This window comes from Phaethon aethereus, assembly GCF_964289735.1.
Source record: "Phaethon aethereus genome assembly, chromosome: 3".
NCBI classification, from domain to species: domain Eukaryota; kingdom Metazoa; phylum Chordata; class Aves; order Phaethontiformes; family Phaethontidae; genus Phaethon; species Phaethon aethereus.
The window spans coordinates 34,150,115-34,171,027 of NC_138576.1; the positions used below are offsets into that span (position 1 = coordinate 34,150,115).

Here is a 20,913-nt window from a genome sequence, read left to right on the forward strand (position 1 = left end):
CCAGACACATCACAGGAAAGTACAAGAAAACCCACATTACATGTGTTGACAAATCTGCCTGTTTACAGTATTGTGCGGTGCAGAAGTGAGGTTGATGCAATTGGTAAATTAAATCTTCAGTCCAAAAAAAAAAAGCTGAAAATTATTTTTTCTTTCCTTTTATATGATACAAGTAGGTTATAAGCACACAAGACGTGTGCTACAAAAAAGATGAAAAAGCTCAGAATTGTGTCAATGTCATGCAAACCATCCTGAAATTACAGAGACACTTAAAGAGCTTAGTTAATCTGTCATGTCTCTGAAAGCTGCAACTCAAAGGACATGAAACCTTGTCTTTTACTTTTGAGATGCAAAGAGAGAAAGTCCCAGAGAATATAAGGAACTTGTATAACACTGACATGGATAAATTTTGATACTGGTGTGACACCCAGGGAAATTTTCTCTTGCTTATCTGAGGCGCAGGCAGAGAGATTGAGCTGAGACCAGAGGAAGCTGTGAATTGCCTGCAGTGTTTTGACTTACAGGGGACTTCAGAATCATCAGGGAGACAGAAAAACCCACTGCTGAGTTTGAGACATTTAATGGAAAACAGCCCCAAATTAGAAATGAAACTAAATATTTACTAATACCCAAGTCTAAATCAAACTAAAAAAACACCCTTCCCCATGGAAATAGCAGAGGAAGACACCTGTCCAACAACACCGTTCCATCAGGTACAGTTCTAATCCATTTTTATTTTGCATTTTTCCATTGGCTAGAAGTCACTATCATCATAAGTCTCCCCTGAGTGAGTTGAAGGGGTTCAGCAGTACATCTTAGCACTCCGATGAGCATTTCTACTGAATAGTGTGTCAAAGGGATGATGTTTTACATAGCTACATGATTATCACAATTTAAGAACTGTTGTGGCTACCTAAGATCTAAGATTTGTTAGAACTATAAATTAAAATTAATTGACATCCCTTAAGAGTACACAACCATTTTATTTTAATCTTAACTATTGTTAATTTTCTTATTAAGAGCCTTCTGCTAAGGCTGACCACTTGTACTTCACAATAAAGAGAATACCAAAAATCTTATCTGGCATTAAAGACCTGTCATGGACGTGAATGCTCTAGGTGTGGCTATTAAAGACAATTCCTGTCTGACTGTATGATAATGATAATGATAATCTCTAATACATAGAGATAATGGCTGACCTTGGGTGTGTCATTTAAACTGAAGATTCAGAGATGATTTCACATCATCAGAGTTGTAAGGACAACATTGCTCATGACAAACTATCCTTTAGAGAGCAAGTAATTACGTCCTGCCTAGCACTAGACTATTATTAAATGTGCTTTATTAACAAAACAACATTTAAATAGAGCTCTGAGTCTAAATTATCCTGACACACAAAGTATTCAGGTGTTACACTGGACACCTTATTTCAATAATCTGCATGTTCCAGATCATTCCTGCAGTCGATCCAACTAAGAAAGGCCCCTTCTGCACAGCATCCAAGAACATGAGCAGGGTCTAGCAATGTACTAACGCTATTAGCATGAAGCAGCAGTTGTTACAGCATGACTTAAAGTTGTTTTTGCCTTTCCTGCAACAGGAAAGGTACATGCCACTCCAGACAATAGGCTCTGACCTGCACTTTCTGAGGAACAGAAACAGTCAGTTCTACTGCTCCATTCACTTACTCTTGTCTTCACAGAATCAGGTACTGAAATTTAAAAAAAGAAGCAGTGCTTGTTAAATAATGATCCTCTTTAGTAGACTCAACATCACATGTAAGGTATGTCTACTTTTTCTTTTTTTTTAGCCTAGAATCTCTCTTCTTTCTTCTTTCTTCATTATTTTATAGTACTCAGTAACACGCTTCATATTTTTCAGGAGACAAATCCCTCCCCCAGAAGCTTGCAGTGCATACTGGAACTCTGCATGGGAGTAAAGCCTGAAAATAGACCATCCTTCTGCACTTCAAAGGCCCGATAATAATCTGGCAGACAAGTGACATTAAAGAACACAAAATGAAGATTCAGAAGCAAGAAATGAGTTATGGAAAGTAGCTCTTGATCTTGCAGTCAAACAAATGGACATTGTGTAGTTCATTTTTAGAAATGAGACATAGGACTTGTCTTGGAGTCTCTAACAGTCTTTTTTATTGCTACAAACTGTCTTTAAATCGGCTCTGTGATTGTTATATGATCAATCTTTTCATTTTTTCTCTCTGTAACTTCTGTACCCGTTACCTAGCTGGACTTTTTGTTCTATAACCTTCTCCTTTCACTTCCTAAATAAAAAGATCATTTCATATTCAGTAAATAAAACACTTGGCTTTCAATGTATGTCTCGGAACAGTACACTTTTCTTCAAGAAAAATGGTTTCCAGATAGAACATCAGAATGAAATAAACATAGAAACAATGTGCCTTTGGGGAGTAAGAAAGCACTCCAGGGATGATTATATTTGCCAGAACGTTGAACATGGACTCATCAGATTGATTAAGTCTGTCATAACAGCAAATCATTAAGCCATAAAAGAGAAAATTCAATATACTTTCTAGAGATAGAAGTCTATTTTTAAACAATCAAAACAATATTGCTCTTAGAAAATCCCTGTTGCTTTACTGTACTGGTATTTTGAGTATGACTTTGGTGTCAAAGATGCTGTAGTAATAAAAGCACAGACACTGCAATATTAATTTTTCTTTTTTATTACATGACATACCTATCTGGGCCCATGTCAGTAAAGACAAACATGCCAGGTAAGGAGTAACCAGTGCCATACAGCACAACAGGGAAAGGAAACAGCTGAGGGGCAAAGGACCAACATATATTCTCTATGGAGAGAAAAACTCTTGTTGAAAAGCAATGCAGTTACAAAGGGGTTTCCACAAAAACTTCTCTATTCCATGAAAAACTGATCTGATCTGGAGGGAATTGCCTAAAGCAGGGCAGGAAAAAGCTGAAGGAAGCTAGCAAGCTGGAGGGAATCCCAGACAGTCAGATGCCTGTCCAGAGAGATCGCATTCTCTTGCACACGCTGCCTAGGGCCATGCAGCTCTTGAAGAGCTGCAAATTCTTGGAGTCAGAGCTCATATTCTCACGACATCACACTTCCTGTGCAGTATAACTGCAATTTTGTACACAAACCAAGGAAAACATCACAGCAACCACGACTGACTTTATGCTTCGAGAGGCAGCCACCCAGAAGATTTTTTTAGCTGCTACATGTAGCCATTGCCCTGTGAACACATCCAAGTATGTTTCTCCTCAAGTGATTGATCATAGAAGGGCTGCAGGAAGAGATTTTTTTTCTTTTTTACAGCAAATCATTCTTCTCATGTCTTGAGTATCCAGTGGCTGAGGAGAAACATGTTTTCCTGCAGATAGGAGCTGAGCTTGTGAGTGTTATGGACATTCTTTTATTGATAAAAGACTCATTGCTCAGTAAAGATATTCAGCTTTTGAAGTAGAAATGATCCTTCTTCAGCATCTCTGGACTTCAGAGAAACTCAGAAGCCAGTATGATTTGCTATGACCCCACCTCCTCAATATCCCCCAGTATGAAATTATGTTGAAGGAGAAAAAGTAAATGAAAATTTAAAATGTTCCTCCTCAGTATTTCCACTTCTCTGAGGAAGAGTCTACGAAGGCAAAAATAGGTAGCATCATCAGGACCACTTTCAAACAGTTAAGATCTAACATGCAATTATTAATTGCTCCTCATCATAAGGGGCATTGAAAAGATACACACTGATTTATTTACACTAATATTTAAACAGTACTACAGAAAAGAGAAGGAAAAACATACTGTTACAGAGTAAAAACCATCTCAAAAGCTATGTATATATAGATTCTCTTTTGCCTGCAGCAATCTGAAGCTTGCAATTCATCAGCTAGTCTTTAACCTGCACTCTCTGCAAGTTCATTATTTCATTGGGGTGAAAAAATGGCCCACATGAATCACAGTTCCTATTGTTGAGGAGCTAAAATTAAGATTTGTTCCATGTGAAGCCAAGATCAAAAACTGTCCTAGCTCTAGTGTCTACCCTGTCACTTACCCAGGCAAGAAAACGTTTTTGAGTTTCAGTGACTACCTTTTGCACAGTAGCACATGAAACAGTAATAACAATGGAGCTCAGCTGTCCCTCTTTGTATTTTATTTTAGTATTTCTCTCTAATCTTTCAAATTTATGATTTTGCAACTGCTTTTACATCTGATTATCACAGAAACAGAATCACAGAATCACAGAATCACAGAATCACTAGGTTGGAAAGGACCTTCAAGATCATCAAGTCCAACCATTAATCCAGCACCACCATATCCCCTAAACCATGTCCTGAAGCGCCACATCCACACGTTTTTTGAACACTTCCAGAGATGGCGACTCCACCACCTCCCTGGGCAGCCTGTTCCAATGCCTGACCACCCTCTCAGTGAAGAAATTTTTCCTAATATCCAATCTAAACCTCCCCTGGCGCAACTTGAGGCCATTTCCTCTTGTCCTATCACTAGTTACTTGGGAGAAGAGACCAACACCCTCGTCGCCACAACCCCCTTTCAGGTAGTTGTAGAGAGCGATAAGGTCTCCTCTCAGCCTCCTCTTCTCCAGACTAAACCTCAGTTCCCTCAGCCGCTCCTCTTAAGACTTGTGCTCCAGACCCCTCACCAGCTTCGTTGCCCTTCTCTGGACACGCTCCAGCACCTCAACATCCTTCTTGTAGTGAGGGGCCCAAAACTGAACACAGTATTCAAGGTGCGGCCTCACCAGTGCCGAGTACAGGGGCACAATCACTTCCCTACTCCTGCTGGCCACACTAGTTCTGATACAGGCCAGGACGCTGTTGGCCTTCTTGGCCACCTGGGCACACTGCCGGCTCATGTTCAGCCGGCTGTCAACCAGCACCCCCAGGTCCCTTTCCGCCGGGCTGCTCTCCAGCCACTCCTCCCCAAGCCTGTAGCGTTGCATGGGGTTGTTGTGGCCAAAGTGCAGGACCCTGCACTTGGCCTTATTAAACCTCATACAGTTGGCCTCTGCCCATCGATCCAGCCTGTCCAGATCCCTCTGCAGAGCCATTATTGCTCTTCTTGGCTAGATATCAAGGACTACTGATACCTAAGGCTGGTATGCTTATCCTCAAAGCCTGAGCGAGCCAAATGCATGACTCACAAAGTTCCATCTAACAGTATCTCTGTTCAAAAAGCCCAATCTTAGAATGAGATAAATTGAAATGAAAAGACTCAGGCTGAAACATACACATAGCCTTAAATAGCTGAAAATATGCCGTGAGCTTGGAAAGTGCAAAGCATTTAATTTTTATGATCTCTTCCATGCTTCTATCAGAAACATATGGAGCTTCCATTTCCTTATATTCTACACCTACACTATCCTACACTATATTGCACGCTAGAATACAGTGGCCAAATACATGCAGCAGTTTAAAACATAATTGTATATATGCATATTAGCTCTACAGTATGGTATTTTTTTTCTGAGCTTACACAATTATGACTGACAGCAAAGCTCATTGAGATGCATTTAGTCATTTGCATCCATCTACCTAATTTACAGTTAACTCCCAGGTACCCATTTGTATTTACAATTACAATGCAGATTTACTAATAACCCTCAAGAGAATAAGACTGTTGGTGAAGCATCATCATACGCTGGAATGTCACTAGATGATGCCACTTCATAAAAGATGGAGAGATACCTTTCTCATTTTAAGAATGTCTGTCTTAATTTTCAGAAGTGCAAACACACTACAATCTTTTGATTTTGGTATATTTCAAATGCTTAGCACCTACAGAAATTAGACTGCATTATCTGGGATGTCATAATGATGTCAATAATTCATCTAACATCAAGTGCTCTGTCTCTGCTTAGGAGACTAAAGGACTAATCAAGAAACTGGGAAGAAAAATTTACTACCTCTAATACCTTATCTCTCTAGTCAAGTTGCTGTACAGAAACTAGAAGTCATTGAAAATGCAGCCTCACCTATAAATCTTGCTCCTTTTATACTTTTTAACCATCTCGGGAGTGACACTATAACTGTTTGTTTCTCAGGCCAGGCAGTAAGTGCTCAAACTGTAAGAATACATGACTTAACGCCACTTCTCGGACAAGCCCACAACGGTTATCGATCCGACTTCCAATTGCAGTGACATTACAAGGCTGTCAAACATTTAAAATACCCATTTTGGGGATGATCTTATTAATCCAGCATACATAGTATTTTCAACTACAGTTTAGACAGTCTTGTCTCTTACAACTTTTGCATCACATAAGGATTCTTTTTATAGTACCAATACATTCTGTCCTGTATAGTTTACATTTTGTAAAGCATAAATTAGCATATTATGTTCAAATATACTAACCTATACTAACCTATATATACTAACCAAATATACTAAATATACCTTTTATTAACATTAAAACGGTTTTTCAAAGCAGAATTAAAATTGAGCTTTGCAAACTAAACTTTGAACTCTAAACTTTCTGATTTTCAAAGGCTGGGGCTTGTTGGGTTTTTTTGGTAAAAATATTGCATTTTTTAACACTTTGTTGAATTTGTTTGTGGGGCTGTATTTTTCTTTTTAAGCAAAGAAGAAGAATATGGGGAAACCCTTGGTATAGTTATGGTTTCCTTGATACAGATTATTTCATATAACATGAAGTTACTATGGCTTTCTCTGTTTTTTTTTTTTTGAAGATACCAGAACTAGAGCTGGGCAGGAATTTTCCTACACATTTCTGAAAAATTCTCATTAATTAAAAACAACGCTGAGAATTCATTTCTTAAATGTCTAACTTTTGTATACTCAGGTACCAGACGGTCACCGTCTCTACCCTTTATAGTCAATGAGGAGACACAAACGATGCAGAAAGTGATTCACCTCCTTCTAACAGATGGCCCTTCTCAGACACCTGTCTGAGAACAAGACAAACCACCTTCAGGAATGCCTGCTTCTCTCCACTGGCTTTCAAGGGTGAAAAGGGTGACTGGCTCGCAGCTCAAGATACTCTTAAGTCTGTGATAGAAATTCCATCTGTTTGCTGAAACATAGTGATTAAGGTTAACTTTTCAGGTTCTGCCATTCTCTGCCAGCCAAGGACTGCAGGTACCACCTTATCTGACCCTGTGGGCTGCCCAGACTCTGCAGCCTGGGGAGCCAACTTTGAAAGATTGAGTTTTAGAAACATTATTGAAACGCCTGTTTCCAAGGAAGTTTTTTGTCTTTTTTTTTTTCCCCCCCCTTAAGAGCATGAAAACATCTGATGCATCTCAAACTCAACAATTCTAACCAGAGCCCTTTTTATTTCTGGACTTCGGTATTTGAGGATGAGGCATTAGAAAAACACAGCTATTTTAACACCTGGTTTTAATCCAGTTTATAACTTTGCACCTGATACATTCTCTCCCATTAAGTCAAATTTATGCTAATACTGTCCTGATTAGCAAATACTATTTAAAGCTGGTTTATGGGAGGATTTTGAATAAGGTAGGTATCTAGATTCAGTGAATTTCAGCTATCAGATTATAAGACAACACGAACTTTACAAGTTATCCATCAGTATCCCTGCAAAACAGTGGAATATCCTAGAGGATGACAAGTAGTGACAGCTAGGGAGAGGTCTCTCTCATGCTGGGTAAATCTGTGCTTTTACTGACCACAACATAATCTCTAGCATTGGAAACTGCAGAACTCCAGTATTTACGTTCCTTTACAGAAAATTCCGTTAGCCATATGAAATTTGCTCAGTTCTGAAGATACAGGTCTTGAAATACATGAGTATGACCTAAACAATTCCAGAATGGGCTCATATAGGCTGTGCTCTGCAGGGCTTAATGAAAGGTGAAGCAAAGGGCACCAAGCTGACAGGCTCAGCACGACAGCTGTGTATCTTCTCCTTCTGAAAGAGCCTTAGGTGGCGACACCTCTGGCCTCTCTGTACTGTATTTCACTGCATGGTGTGGGCAGACCTTAACTCATTCTATAAATCATACTATACCCTGAAAGACATAATATTCTTCCCTTTTTTCCCTTCTGAAAAATGCTTCAGGCAGTAACTTTGCGTCTACAACACCGCTTCTCTTCAGGATCTAGAAAAAGCAACAAAGGCACAGAAGGGATACGTTTTTGTTTTCCTTGCATTCATTTGAGCTCTCAGGAAAATACCTAATAATGCATTTACAGCATGCTGTTTTCAAAGCACTATCTGTTAAAATATTAATAACCTATTCATCTCATCCCTATAGTGAAGCAGGTGTTTTCATATTTCTACTACTTTACAGAAGCAATAGTAACTAGTTCAAAGGAAAGGATAATTTTCAGAGCTGAACACAAGAAGCACATCTTCATGCTGGACAGTTAGAAGAGGATATCCCACATCAAACCACACAAGCATGCACACAAAGCGGGAGTTAGACCCAGGAAATAAGCAATCAGGACATCTAGTTTTAAGGCGCCAAGGGCCAAAGCACATGCCAAGCAATTCACTTAGTGTGCACTTGTGTGGGTTTTTTCAAGCATAGGAACTGGATCAATAGCCACTTTTCATGGCAAGTACCATAACACCCATTTTAGAATCAGAGAATCTGATGTCCATTAAATTAAGCCAATTGCTTAAAGCTATTTGATACCTTCTTGCAATATTGTAGAGGGTTTCAAACTATATGTAACGTACAGGTCAAGCCCGTCACAACATACAAAAGCAACTAGTATTTTCCTCTAAAATGGCAGTGATGCTGCTTTGGTACAAGAACCCAGGAAGAGCTTACCTGGCATACAAGAGGCAAGTTCATCTCCTTTTCTCTCTCAGGGAATTCCTACCCACAGCTCTTGCCTTTCTGAAAAGCACTCTATTCCTCAGAGCCCGGGGATGACAGCAAGAAGCAGAGGTATTTGCTGCCCTTTTAGCTGAAGCTGGTTTTCTCCACGAAAGGTACAATAATGACAGACACTTTAGGCTAGAAAACAATTATATGCGTATAGGTGAAGTATTCAGCTAGAACTCAGTCCTGTTTAATGTCATGTTTAAGCAGTCAGGACTATTGCGCCCTAATAATTGAGTCCCTAGCCATGTATGGCTAATATCAGTCTACATTAACGTTAGTTTTACACTCCTCCTGGTGCAGTAAGTCTCTTTTCCCAAGTAGCAAGTGATAGGACGGAGGACAAGGCGCCTCAAGTTGCGCCAGTGGATGTTTAGATTGGATATTAGGAAAAATTTATTTACTGAAAGGATTGTCAAGCATTGGAACAAGCTGCCCAGGGAAGCGGTTGAGTCACTGTCTCTGGAGGTATTTAAAAGATGTGTAGATGTGGTGCTTAGAGACATGGTTTAGTGGCGAACTTGGAAGTGCTAGGGTAACAGTTAGACTTGATGACCTTAAGGTCTTTTCTAACCTAAATCATTGTACAATGCTGTGATTCTAAGTATTTGGATTTAGGCACTGTGGTAAGGCAGCTGGAGCTCAACTTCGTTGTGCCATTCTGCCTTATTAGTTTTAACCCTTAATGCCTGCCTCCAAGTAGGATGTTAAATCATCTCTTTGAATTATGCATCAACACCATGTCCTCATTTTCCAGCCTATACTCAGTAACTCGCTGTCAGACACTCTCCCAGCCTATGGGCAGACCTTAACTCCCTACTTTATTTGACGGAGATCTAAACACATTCTCCCATGTCAGGTACTAGCTTAACTACTAATTAACTTGATGTGCAATATTCTCAGTTCTTTCTGTTGTAACTCTTCCAAACTTGGGAGATAATTAGTTAACCATCGGATCTGAGAACAAGAAAGATATAGACCATGATTCAGTAATTTAATGGCTGAGAGTGAAAAAGAACTGAATTTCCATCTGCCTCACTTAAGTATTTTATAGGCTATATATAGGCTTCAGCTCTTTCCAGAAGGGTTGGATTCGAGAGAAAAAAATAAAGCAAGCTAGGAATGAGCTGACAAAAAAGGATGTTACTGATGAACAGGCTCAAGAGTACTCGGCAGAGGCAAAGGGACCTACTACAAAATGGAGAAAGGGCAGACTGGAAAGAGACACGGTGCTTAAGTGGGGGAAAGTGTAGAGGTGGGCAGCCTTGGTCACAGAAATCCAGGCTGGGCTACACCTTCTGCAGGTACGTTGGGTCCAACTCACAGAGCAACACTGCCTTCCTCAGAGCCTCACGCCACCTCAGTGCGAGTGAAAATGCACCGCAGCCCCTCGTTGTAAGGCCTCTGCTGCCCACAATGCTTTTGTACAGACAGAAACACGTACTCTTGGAGAACGTTTGTAGGGCAAATCAATGCAACAGCAATGCCTGTTCAATCAAGAGGCTCTAACAGCTTTTCTCCTCCCAGGCACTGGCCCAAGGCCACAGGACTACGTAATACCGACACCAGCGGATCACTTGGTCATGTGTTTTGGGTTAGCTACCACCTCTGGGTTGCTGCCTGGAGAGGGACAGACTACCAGATACCTCACAGTCTAAGGGGAAAAGAATTGCTTTAGAGGGTGGAAGGTGCAGATCCACCTCGCCGCAGATGAAGTGCCAAGCGTGAGCCAACTACTAGGTGTGCTACCGCTGCTGGAGAGGGACAAGCGCCATGTTGTGGGAAGCCTGACCCAGACAGGGCCTCCCGCCCGGCCGGCGCAGCGGGGCAAGCCGAAGGGCGGGTTTCAGGCCGGCAGGGCCTGAGCGCTGTGGCACCGGCCCTCACAGCGAGCCCCGGGGCTGACGAGAAGGGCCCCGACGTCCGAACCGCTGCGCTGCATAGGGGCAGGAACAACGCTGCTGCCAGGGAAATAGAGCCCGCGGCTCCCAGGCTCCACGCCCGGAACCCGGCGCTGCCGTCTCCCGCCTCACAGAGCAGCGTCGGTCGCCCGCCGGCAGCCGCGGGGCGGGACGCGCTGTCCCTCAGGCCGCCCTCGGGGCCGCCCCACCCGCACAGGTGTGGGCGGCTCGCGTCGAGCCCCGCCTCTCCTCTCCAGCGTTACCTGGCGGGCGGGGTCACCCGCCGGCGGATGGATATCACCTGCTCTCGCGAGGTGACCCTTACTCTGTGCCCTTCCAAAGCCACGTCAGGGCGGAGCGGAGTGTCGTTGGAAAGCCCCGCGAGGAAGGGCAACATGACGGGGCAGCATTAGGACCCGGAGGACTATTTTTCTTGGCACAGCCGCCGCCGTGTCTGGGGTGGGCGTGTGCGCGCGCGCGGAAGGGGGGGCGAACGGACCGCGGATGCGTCTGCGGCCGTAAATAGTTCCGGTTGAGGAAGTCGGCACTCGCGGCAGCCGGTTCGCGTGGCTGCGCTAGGGCCGGAGCGCCGCGTCCCGAGCGGTGCCGAACCCGGCTCCGCTCCAGACCAGTTCAGTCCGCCGCCGGCCCTCCCTCCCCCCACCCCCCGGAGCTGTCCGCCGCCATGGCCACCCGCTCCTGCCGGGAGAAGGCGCAGAAGCAGAACGAGCAGCACCAGGCCATCCTGGCCAAACTGCTGCGGGAGGAGGACAACAAGTACTGCGCGGACTGCGAGGCCAAGGGTACGGGGGGGCGGGCGGCTGTGGGGCGCCGGGAGGCGGGCGGGCCCGCCCAGGTGAGGCGCTGCCGCCGGTCCCTGCGTGGGTCCTCCTGCGCCTGCCTCGGCGGGGTCCCCGCTCGGGGCGGGGGCCGACAGCGAGGCCCGGGGAGCGGCGCCGCCATCCGCCCCGCTCCACGTCCGCAGGGGCGGTGGCCACCGGCCCCCTCCCGAAATGGGGCGCGGAGGCGCGGGCGCAGGAACGTGGGGGGCTTGGGGGGAGCGATGATGGAAGGCGGATAACCTTTAATTTCGTTGCGAAGCGATTCCCGCTTCTCCATCCAGCTGAGCTGGAGCTGCGCTGTCGCGACTTTAGCCGGGCACCCCCGGCTGAGTCTTTACGCGGTGACCGGCCTAGCCCTTTCCTGAAGCTTCACTGCCGCGTCCTCTTCCTGCGCTGCCAGGTACTGATCGCGAGTGGGCTGTGGCAGTGGGCCCCGGGAAGTCACGGGCCGATGATAGGGGCAGAGGCCGGATGAGTTGGGTGTGGAGTGTCCGAATACAACACCCTTCAATGTTGGCATAGTCGTGTTTGGCCCAGGCTCTGTTTGAGTCTGGCTGTCTGTGTCCAGTTAAGTGTGTCATAGATGAATGAAATTTTAAAGACTATATCGCTGTCAAATCTTACCTCTCTTTAGTCTAATCATTTTATTCTGCACAAAAGTACATACATATTTCAATTTATATTTACCTTTGGTTCTGTGGCTTTGAAATGGAAAAATGTAGCACATCCTTCTTTAATCTAGAGTTGATTCGTTAAGATGTTGCCCTGAGATGATTGCACAGTAAGTTATTGTCTTAAGTGTATTTGCTGAAAAACAACCAGGTGTTTGCAGTATATGATTAGCTTCAGAACTGCCTTGTTGAATCCTTCTCCACCTCAACTGGAGGTTAAGTATGATGAGCTGGTTTGAGCAACTAGAAATGGCACTGTGTTTGTAATTTCCCTTTTCTATCCACATGTGCCACTTTTTTCACCATGGATATAAATCGTGCAGTGGCTTGCATGATGCTGTGGTTTGATCAGAAACACAGAAATAAGACTCTATTTCTCTGGTATACAAATCTAAGAAGTATATAATATGGGTTATGCCGAAGATAATAGATCTTTGTATTTTGCAAGTAACTCTTCTTAATGATTTTTTTTAGCACAGCTATTCTTGCCTGCAGACTTATAGTTACTGTGTAAGACACTTGTCGTGACTGGTGGTTTTCTGGAAAAATCATGCTTGTATGTTTTGTGCATTATTGGCACTTGAGATTTCCATGCTGGATGCTGCTCTGAGTTGCTTGCTGATGGAATTCCATACGTATGTTGTTCCATAGTGTAGGCCTCGGATCTGGGTTGCTCAAGATCAGAGTCTGGAATTGTCCAACTAATTTTTGTTCTGTTTTGAGTTCCCTCTTCCTAACCATCACCTGGTCAAAGTATTGTTTGTAAATCTCTGTAGTCTTTCGTATCTTTTGCTACTTCAGCAATGCTGACACTTTCAGCTTCTTCCTTCTTATGTGTGTTACTGAGTATCTTTATCCACTGTTCTATTCTTTGATACTTTCATACTTGTCCTCTGTCACAAGAGCTTGCTTTCATAAGTTCAAGCTTTGATGTATCTTGAGTTTGTTTTTTTTCTGTTCAGGTTCTGGAGGACCTACCAATCTCTTGACCAGGCCGTCTTCTGCTAGTACCTTTAATTCAGTTTCCGTCTTTCTAGTAAATTAATTTACTTACCTTACTAACTTCTGAAGGCTTCTCTGTTTTTCTCTTTTGCTCAACCCCACTTCTCCCTTGCTGTCTTTCTGTGTGCCAGAGGCATGGCTTGCTTTCACGCTGTCCCCTAGGAAAGCTTGCACGAAAATACTGTGTGATGCAATGTGAGTTTACAGTATTGAGGGAATTGTTTGTTGGGGTTTTTTTGTTTATTCTCTTTCTCCCTTCAAGTTTAATTTGCACTTGCCTCATCCTGTTCTGGCAATACTTATTTTAAATCTTGTATCTTCATAGTGCTATCTGCCTTTGCCTGTACTTCTGTAGTTAAGTGTATGGTTTTCTTCCAGTTGGAAGAGAGAGTATGGAATGGTAAACTTACTTGTTTCAGCTGTTCTAGAGGCACTTGACTGAGAGATAGTCATATATGGATGCTCTGTGTAGATTTCTTTCCTTAAGTTTAGGAAGTTTCCTTCTAGGAAGGAGACTTGTGTGAACAGTGTTGAGATGTCTCTGCTATACCCTGAAGTCTAGATTTCTGTATACTTCCAGAAGACATGTGGCTCAGAAGAAAAAACACGATCAGTTATTTTGCTGAAAATCAAGCTTGCCGTGAGCACGTAATGCCACTGTTGAACTCTTCCTTGTTATGTCAGTTTTTGTTGAAACTTCTTGTTGACCAAAAGAAGAAGAAAAATGAAGGATACTTCTTTCAGTTGGAGCCAGCTGTTTTTTCCTAATATGCTTCACACTTAATCCATGGCCATTGAGTGCTAATGACTTCCTGGTGTCTGGCAAAGTTGTAATTTTTCTAGTCCTAGTATGCAATGATGTCTGAGGCAGCAATTTTTAACATGGCTCTATTAGCTAGCTAGTGTCTGTGAGCTGTCTGCATGGCTTTCCCCAGATGGTGACAGTCTCCTTTACTTCTTGCATCACTGACAGCATCCCTTTCATCTCTGGACGTGTTTGTCATTACAGTCTGGAGTTCCCTATTGCCAGTTCCACTGCAGATTCTCTTCTTCCTGGGTTCTGCAGACATGAACATGAAATCATCCATGACAAAATATTTAGTAATTCTCTGATGTCAGTCTTAGTTCAGAGTGTATGTTTTTCCTTTTGTTAATGTAATTGATTTTTTTTTTTACTTTGAAATGTTGTCCTATTCAGTTTCTGTTACTTCCTTCTTTTGTGTGAGCTTTGCCTCTTTGTTAGCTCCCTTTCTGTTGTTCAGTACGATCCCCGGAGTTCTGTGTTTTGCTTTCTTCCTGTTCACCTTGTTGGGTAAAATCTTTGTGTCTAACTTTGATTGTGTTAACTGGATTGCAGTTGTATCTTGGGTATCTTCTGGCAAAACCCATTGTTTTCAGCATGGTCTTTCAGATAGCTGGCATCATCTCAAATTTAGCATGGGTTCTTAACTGAAGCTAAGAGGCTGTCATCACTAATTCCTTCCTGTCACTGTGGATGTTATAGTCTCTCTTAAACCTTAGGTATTATATTTACCCTAGGCTTCTGTTCAGATAGTCACATCCAAGGGATGTTGAAATCTTGCAGACTGTACTTGTGTATCTGTTTTAACGGATATTCTTTGAGGCTCTGGGAGTTCTTAGGTAGCTGGATAACATTTAAAATCTTAAAAATTTATATCCTTTTTACCCTAAGAGGTTTAATGTGGTCCTGTTCTGCATTTTTGTCACTCATTGCCTTGATCATATCTACTGTAATGCCATTGTAGAATTCTTCCTTCATATCATTAAAACTTCTCTGCTGGCTTTTACTTCTCATGTCAAAACATCATCAGAATTTACTGCTGTCCTACTGCTAATTTACTCTTAAATTACTGAATTAGCTCTCTTTGCTCTCAGTATATGACCACCATCTGCATTGCTTGTGAGGAAGTTTCAAGCATGCATCTTTCCTATATTACCGCATGCTTGCTCTGTGTAAGAATTAAAAAAGCTACCTCTTGGTCTTCCTCGAAATAATCTTGCTGTCTTTAATATCTTGCTGTCTTTAATAGTGGTCTTGCTTCAAGAAGACAGCCATCCTTTGGTTTCTGGCCTGCTTTTTCAAGTATGACTTATGCAGATACATTGGACAGCTTTGTTCTGCAAGTCTTTTAGAAGGTGGAGAGTACAGCTGAGGACACATCTGCCAGAGTAAGCATTAAGCAATAATTAGGATTGCTGACTCTGGCAACAGTTTCTGGAAGTGCTTTTTATTCTGTATTTGCCTTTTAACTGTTGAAGTAACTGCTATGAATCTGACTGTCACTGCTAAAATGTGTTGGAAGCTACCTGCTGTACGGCCATACCGTAGTCACCATATGTCACCTTCAAACTGTAAGTCTTACAGCTGCCGGAAAGACTAGGTGACACCTCTGTGGGGAAGAAGCCTAAAAATCAAAGGTTCTGGAACCATCTTTGCAATCACTGAGGCTTTTGGAAGAGTGTGGAGGTTGGGGTGACATTTGACAAGGCCGCGCTTGTCTGTGTACTGTCTGTTCTTTCCATCGTTATCTGAACAGCTATCTACGTAAGGCAGTAGATGTCTTCCCAGTGTTATACTACTGGAAAGTAGTTATGCTACTGTTTCTAATATTTGTAGGAAATAGTAAGGCATGCTGGCAGTAACTTATGTCTTTCAGAAATTCAGGGTGACTTAAGCAACTGAAATTCCTTTGTAGTCCTTTTGTGTGTATAACTAGGTAAAGCTAGCAATCAGGAATTGGAAGAATCTAGCAGAAAGAAATAGCCATAGATCTGTACATCTGTCTTGTGTGTAGACTATGCTGAAACCTGTTGTGAAGAAGGTGATTTTTTTTCCTTTCTCTATATTTTCATGGAAATGTATTTTTTTTTGTTCTTCCAGTGCTGATATTTGAATCTCTTAAGCAATAATGCCTCTTAGAGATCTGTCAAATGAAGCCAAAATAAAAACCTATTAATTTCAGTCAGCAACTCTTTGATTATAGGGGCTATAACTTATTTCTATTTACTTAGTTATAACATGTTACAAGTCTTCTAGGCTTGTGTTATTGCTTGGCAGCAAGGCTGGTATTATCTGGGTGTTGATATTAAACAATACTGAGTCAAGTACTTGGAAGTTGAAGAATGTGATGAAACACAAAAGGACATGCCCTATTCTTAGAAAGGGACAAGATACTCAGCAGTCTCAAAGGACTAGCAGTCTAAGCAAGTAGGCCTGTAAACTAAACTGAAGGCAATCAGTCTCGGTCTATTGTGACTGTCTCTGCAAATGTGGACTGTAAGACTCTGATTACTGTTCCTAACTATGTTTGAACAAAAGAGATATGTTTGAAGCCAATGTGAATGTTCACTACATACCTTTTCTGTTTTTTTTATGCTTGCATTTGGATGTTGGCTTTAATGCAAATGGATTGCCTACTGAAGTCTGCTTGCAAATTCATATCTCTGTCAGGAAGGCAATTACTTGAGTTGTCAACTGCTTTAGAATTTTTTCAGCTGTAACAAAGTTAAACATAATTGGAACCTTGCAGACCTTTGCATAGACAATTGCAGATGTCTTGGGCCTTCAGAAAAGGTGAATAAATTTCTGTTATCAGAGGAGGGGTTCTGGTTTGTGTGTGTATGTTTGGGTTTTTTTTTTAATGTTTACTTCATGCCTGGTGGTGCTTGAAGCCTGATTAAATGATCTCTTACCAGAATCCTAGTACAAAGAGTCATATTGGCAATGTTGCTTGTTAAAATTCATTTACTTGGATTATAATATTAATGAAAATACTTTTAAGTATTTATACTTGTACTATGTAGTCTTTGGATATCTGTATATGACTGAAGACTTGGTCTTTTCTGTCTGAAGAATGGCAGGTACAGGCTCTTAGGAGTGAGGGGAGAGACTGAAGAGGAAAGATCATAGTACTGAAGTTTGTGTAGCCAGAACCAATTATTACAATTTTGGCTTCAAGTAAACTTAAACTTCTCTAACAACGTGCCAGTCTCAAACACAAAGTCTCTTAGCAGCGGGGGAGAAAAAAATCTAGTTTAAATTGAAATGGGCAAACTAGCTATCCAAACAAATCTGGAATATTCCAGATACGTTTATAGCTGTTCAGACTCAGTTTTCTTTTGTAGACAATTAAGTCTTGCATATGATCTCTTCTGTGGCTGGGAGACCAACTTAAATGTGTGTGAACCTCCCTTTTTGTGAATCTGCTTCTTTTGTTTTGATGGCTGGTCTTCTCACTGGCTTAATCTTGCCTGTGTACTTTAGTAAATAGTATAATTCTTCCTCAGGAATTAAGCTAAAGCAAATAGATAATTCTTCTAGCCCGCTGCCTTCAGCCTGTGCAAGACTTCAGCTTTTGTCTCTTTTTGTCTTTTTGGGTTTTTGTCAGTGTAAGAATGCTTTGGGTCAGTTCATCAACAGTATTAGCTTGCTCTAGGACAAGGTACTGGCTGCTGTGCCTCCTCAGGTGAAGACCTTCCCTGTCCTCCTCCTAAGGTGGAGAAACTGCTGAAGTAGGACACCGGGGGAATGGAAGAGAGTTGGATTATGTTGGAAGTCAATTCCACACATAGCTCAAGTACAACTTCTAGCCCTATACTAGCATTCAAACAGATAGTGGTAACCAACCAGTAGCTGATTACTGCTCTATGGAGATCTTGTACCAGTGAATATAGTTGCAAATACTAGATGTGACTTCAGGTTACTTGGATCAAGAAATTGCTAGTACTTCTCTGTGTGATTCTGTTGCAAGGTTGATATTGCTGCTGTGAGATCAGATTGGTAAAGATAATACGAGCATAAGAGACTAGAATACAAATCAACAAGTTATAATAACTGGAGGCTTCAGGCTGTCCAGTGAGGCTTTGCACTATCCTTCCACAAGGAATAAGGAAGGCAAACTGCTTTGATTCAGGGTGGGTCTTGCTTAAGCTTAGCAACTGGAATGATGTATCTTGACCTCTAATAATAGTAAGGAACTGTATCACTAGAAAACCTTGTGATCATCTTAGTACTTACACTGTTATTTTTCTGGCCTCTTTGTGAAAGGTAGTGCCTTCACAGACCTTAAGGGACCAGAAACTCCCTTCAGTCTCTCCTGACACTGTATGTCCAGGATTTTTTTCCTGATTCCCTGCTACTAAAATAAAACTACAATAATGCTCTGTTGTTGTTTTATACTTTTTTACCTGTTGCTGACGCTGGTTGCGAGAGCCTGAAACTTTGTTAGGAATTAGTTGTCGTGGGCCTGAGAGCTGCAATTAATTGTCTCACCTGAGAGTAATCTCTTCAGAAGACACCTCTCTTGCTGGGAGGAGTGTGGCAGCTTTAGCTTAAAACTTGTAAGTGGGTGGGGTGTTGCAGTATTGCGTGACTCTAGTTGTGTGTTTTTCTGCCTGTAAGGAAGGGATTTGTTTCCATCTCCTGACTCTTATTTCAGGATATTTCTCTGCACTGTAAGTCACAGGAAATCTGTTTAGTTTGTAATGAACAGGGTTGTTTGCAAATAAAGGTTCCTGCTGTTGAAATTGTGTGCGCAGCCTGAAGGCTTTGTACCAAAGACCTTAAAATAGTATTTGTCGGTGAAATCTCCACTCTTCAAGACTTAACTCAACTTAATTAGCTGAGACTCAGTGACATGATGTAACTTTGAGGTTAGCACTGCTTTGACAGGAAGCTGGGCTGGATGACCTCTGGAGGTCCCTTTCAACCTAAAATTTTTTTTTTGTGACTATTAATAAAAATGTCTGGGACTTGGATTTTTTTTGTTATTATGTTGTAACTCTTTAGGTCCTCTGAGGAGGATTATATAGAAATCCTGATGCCCTTAGTTTGCTGCCCTATGTTCAGAAGTATAGGCCTTGGCAGTCTAAGCTGTTTCCTTTGTGTGGACCATAAAGGTCAGACAGTTCCTGAGAAGGGCTTATTCATGAGACCATGTTCTTGCCTTTTGAAGTGCAAGACACCATAGTTCTTTTGGTCAGGGGCTACTCCTGTGTGTCTCCTAATGTGGTTCTGTGACTCCCTAGATGCTACTGCAGGATGCTGTTGATCCCAGCTGTTGATCTGTGCTTTGTTTCTAAATATCCTTTTGTGGAACTGAAACTGCTGCTGTTGGGTGAATCTGCCCTCTTTGGTCTGAATGCTGTAAAGAAAGAGCAACAGTGCTGCAGCCTTAAGAAGGCCTTGGCAACAATACAGAGGAAGCAATTGGATATATGTATGGAATAAGTGGACTTTTAGGGAGGTACCTCTTCCTGGAGGGGTGGCTTCCTCTTTAATCCATGCTTCCTATAGGTTTTAAGAGAGTCAATTATCAGCCATTCCTCAGGGGGTAGTCAGCAGTTAATTTAGCTCAGGTGTCACATTGTCCTAGACTGGCTCACTAAAGTTCATTTGAGCATGATTCAGCTTTACTTTACAAACTTAGATGCTTTGTGTTGTTCTCTTGTGGCCACAACTAAATTCCCCAATACAGGAACCTGTATTTGCAAATAATGACTTTGCCTTGTGAATAGGTAAAGCTGTTCAGTTATAGCTTATTCTCATGTTGAGGTTCTTGAAGAGTAATACTCAACTCATGACTAGTTGAATCCATCTTCACTGTAGTGTCAACAACAAATTGTTTTCAGGTACTATGGAAGAGTAAAAATTAGGTTTTTAGGTGATAAGGCGGAGCTGCCATTTTCTGTGAGAGTAGTGGGGCTGTATGTAGCTTTGCCTAGAGATGTCTAATGAGCCAGCTGAGAGCTTATGGGTCAGGATCAAAGGACAGACCATCATGCGTGATGATGTGGGTGTCTGCTTCAGACTACCTGATCAGGAAAGAAGCAGTAATGAGGCCTTTCTCAGGCAGCTCAAGCCTAACATTAACAGGCCTTGGTGCTCCTGGGGGATTTAAACCACTCTGTCTGGAGGGACAGCACAGCAGGGAACAAGTAATGTAAGAGGCTTCTGGCATGCATTGATGACTACATCTCAATACATTGAGGATGAAGGAGGGTGCTCAGATAGACCTGTTACTTACAAATAAGGAAGGACAGGTTGGGGATGTAAAGGTTAGGAGTAGTGTTGGCTGCAGTGACCATGAGATGGAAGAGTTCAGGATCTGAAGAGGAGAGAACAAAGCAAAGAGTAGGATCACAACAATGATCTTCAGAAGACTTTGTTCTGTTCAGTGATCTGCTTGGAAGAAACATTGCAGAGATGGTTCTGGAGAATAGAGAGGTCCAGGAGAGCTGGTTGACTACTTTGTTAAGCACTAGTGTGGCACATCCCGATCAGTAGGAAATTGTAAAAGGCAGCAGGGGTCCCGCTTAAATGAACAAGAAGCTCCTGACAAAACTCAGACATAAAAAGGAAGCATATAAGAGGTGGAAGCAGAGACAGGAGACCTGGGGGGAACATGGAGACACTGTCCAAGCATGCAAGGATGTGGCTAGGTAGGAAAACCAATGTCCATGTGAAGGTGAATCTAACAAGGGTTATGTGAATAGCAGCATGAAGAGCTTTTACAGATAATCAGCAGCAAAACGAAGACTAGAGAAAATGTGGGTCTGCTGCTGAATGGAGAAGGGGACCTGGTTATAAGGGGTGTGGAAAAGGCTGTGATATTCCATGCCGCCTTCACCTTGGTCTTTACTA

General features: G+C 42.3%; 1 protein-coding gene across 1 annotated transcript in view; it reads left to right on the forward strand.

Moving 5' to 3' along the window:
- Positions 1–11,420: 11,420 nt before the first annotated feature.
- The window catches only part of SMAP1 (small ArfGAP 1), a gene marked incomplete at both ends in the record, with an annotated part of 99,891 nt that continues 90,398 nt past the window's right edge, over positions 11,421–20,913 (forward strand). Inside the window, one exon of the mRNA XM_081997937.1 lies at positions 11,421–11,538. Within this exon, the coding sequence (XP_081854063.1) occupies positions 11,421–11,538 (118 nt within the window). The remainder of the gene's footprint in view (positions 11,539–20,913) is intronic.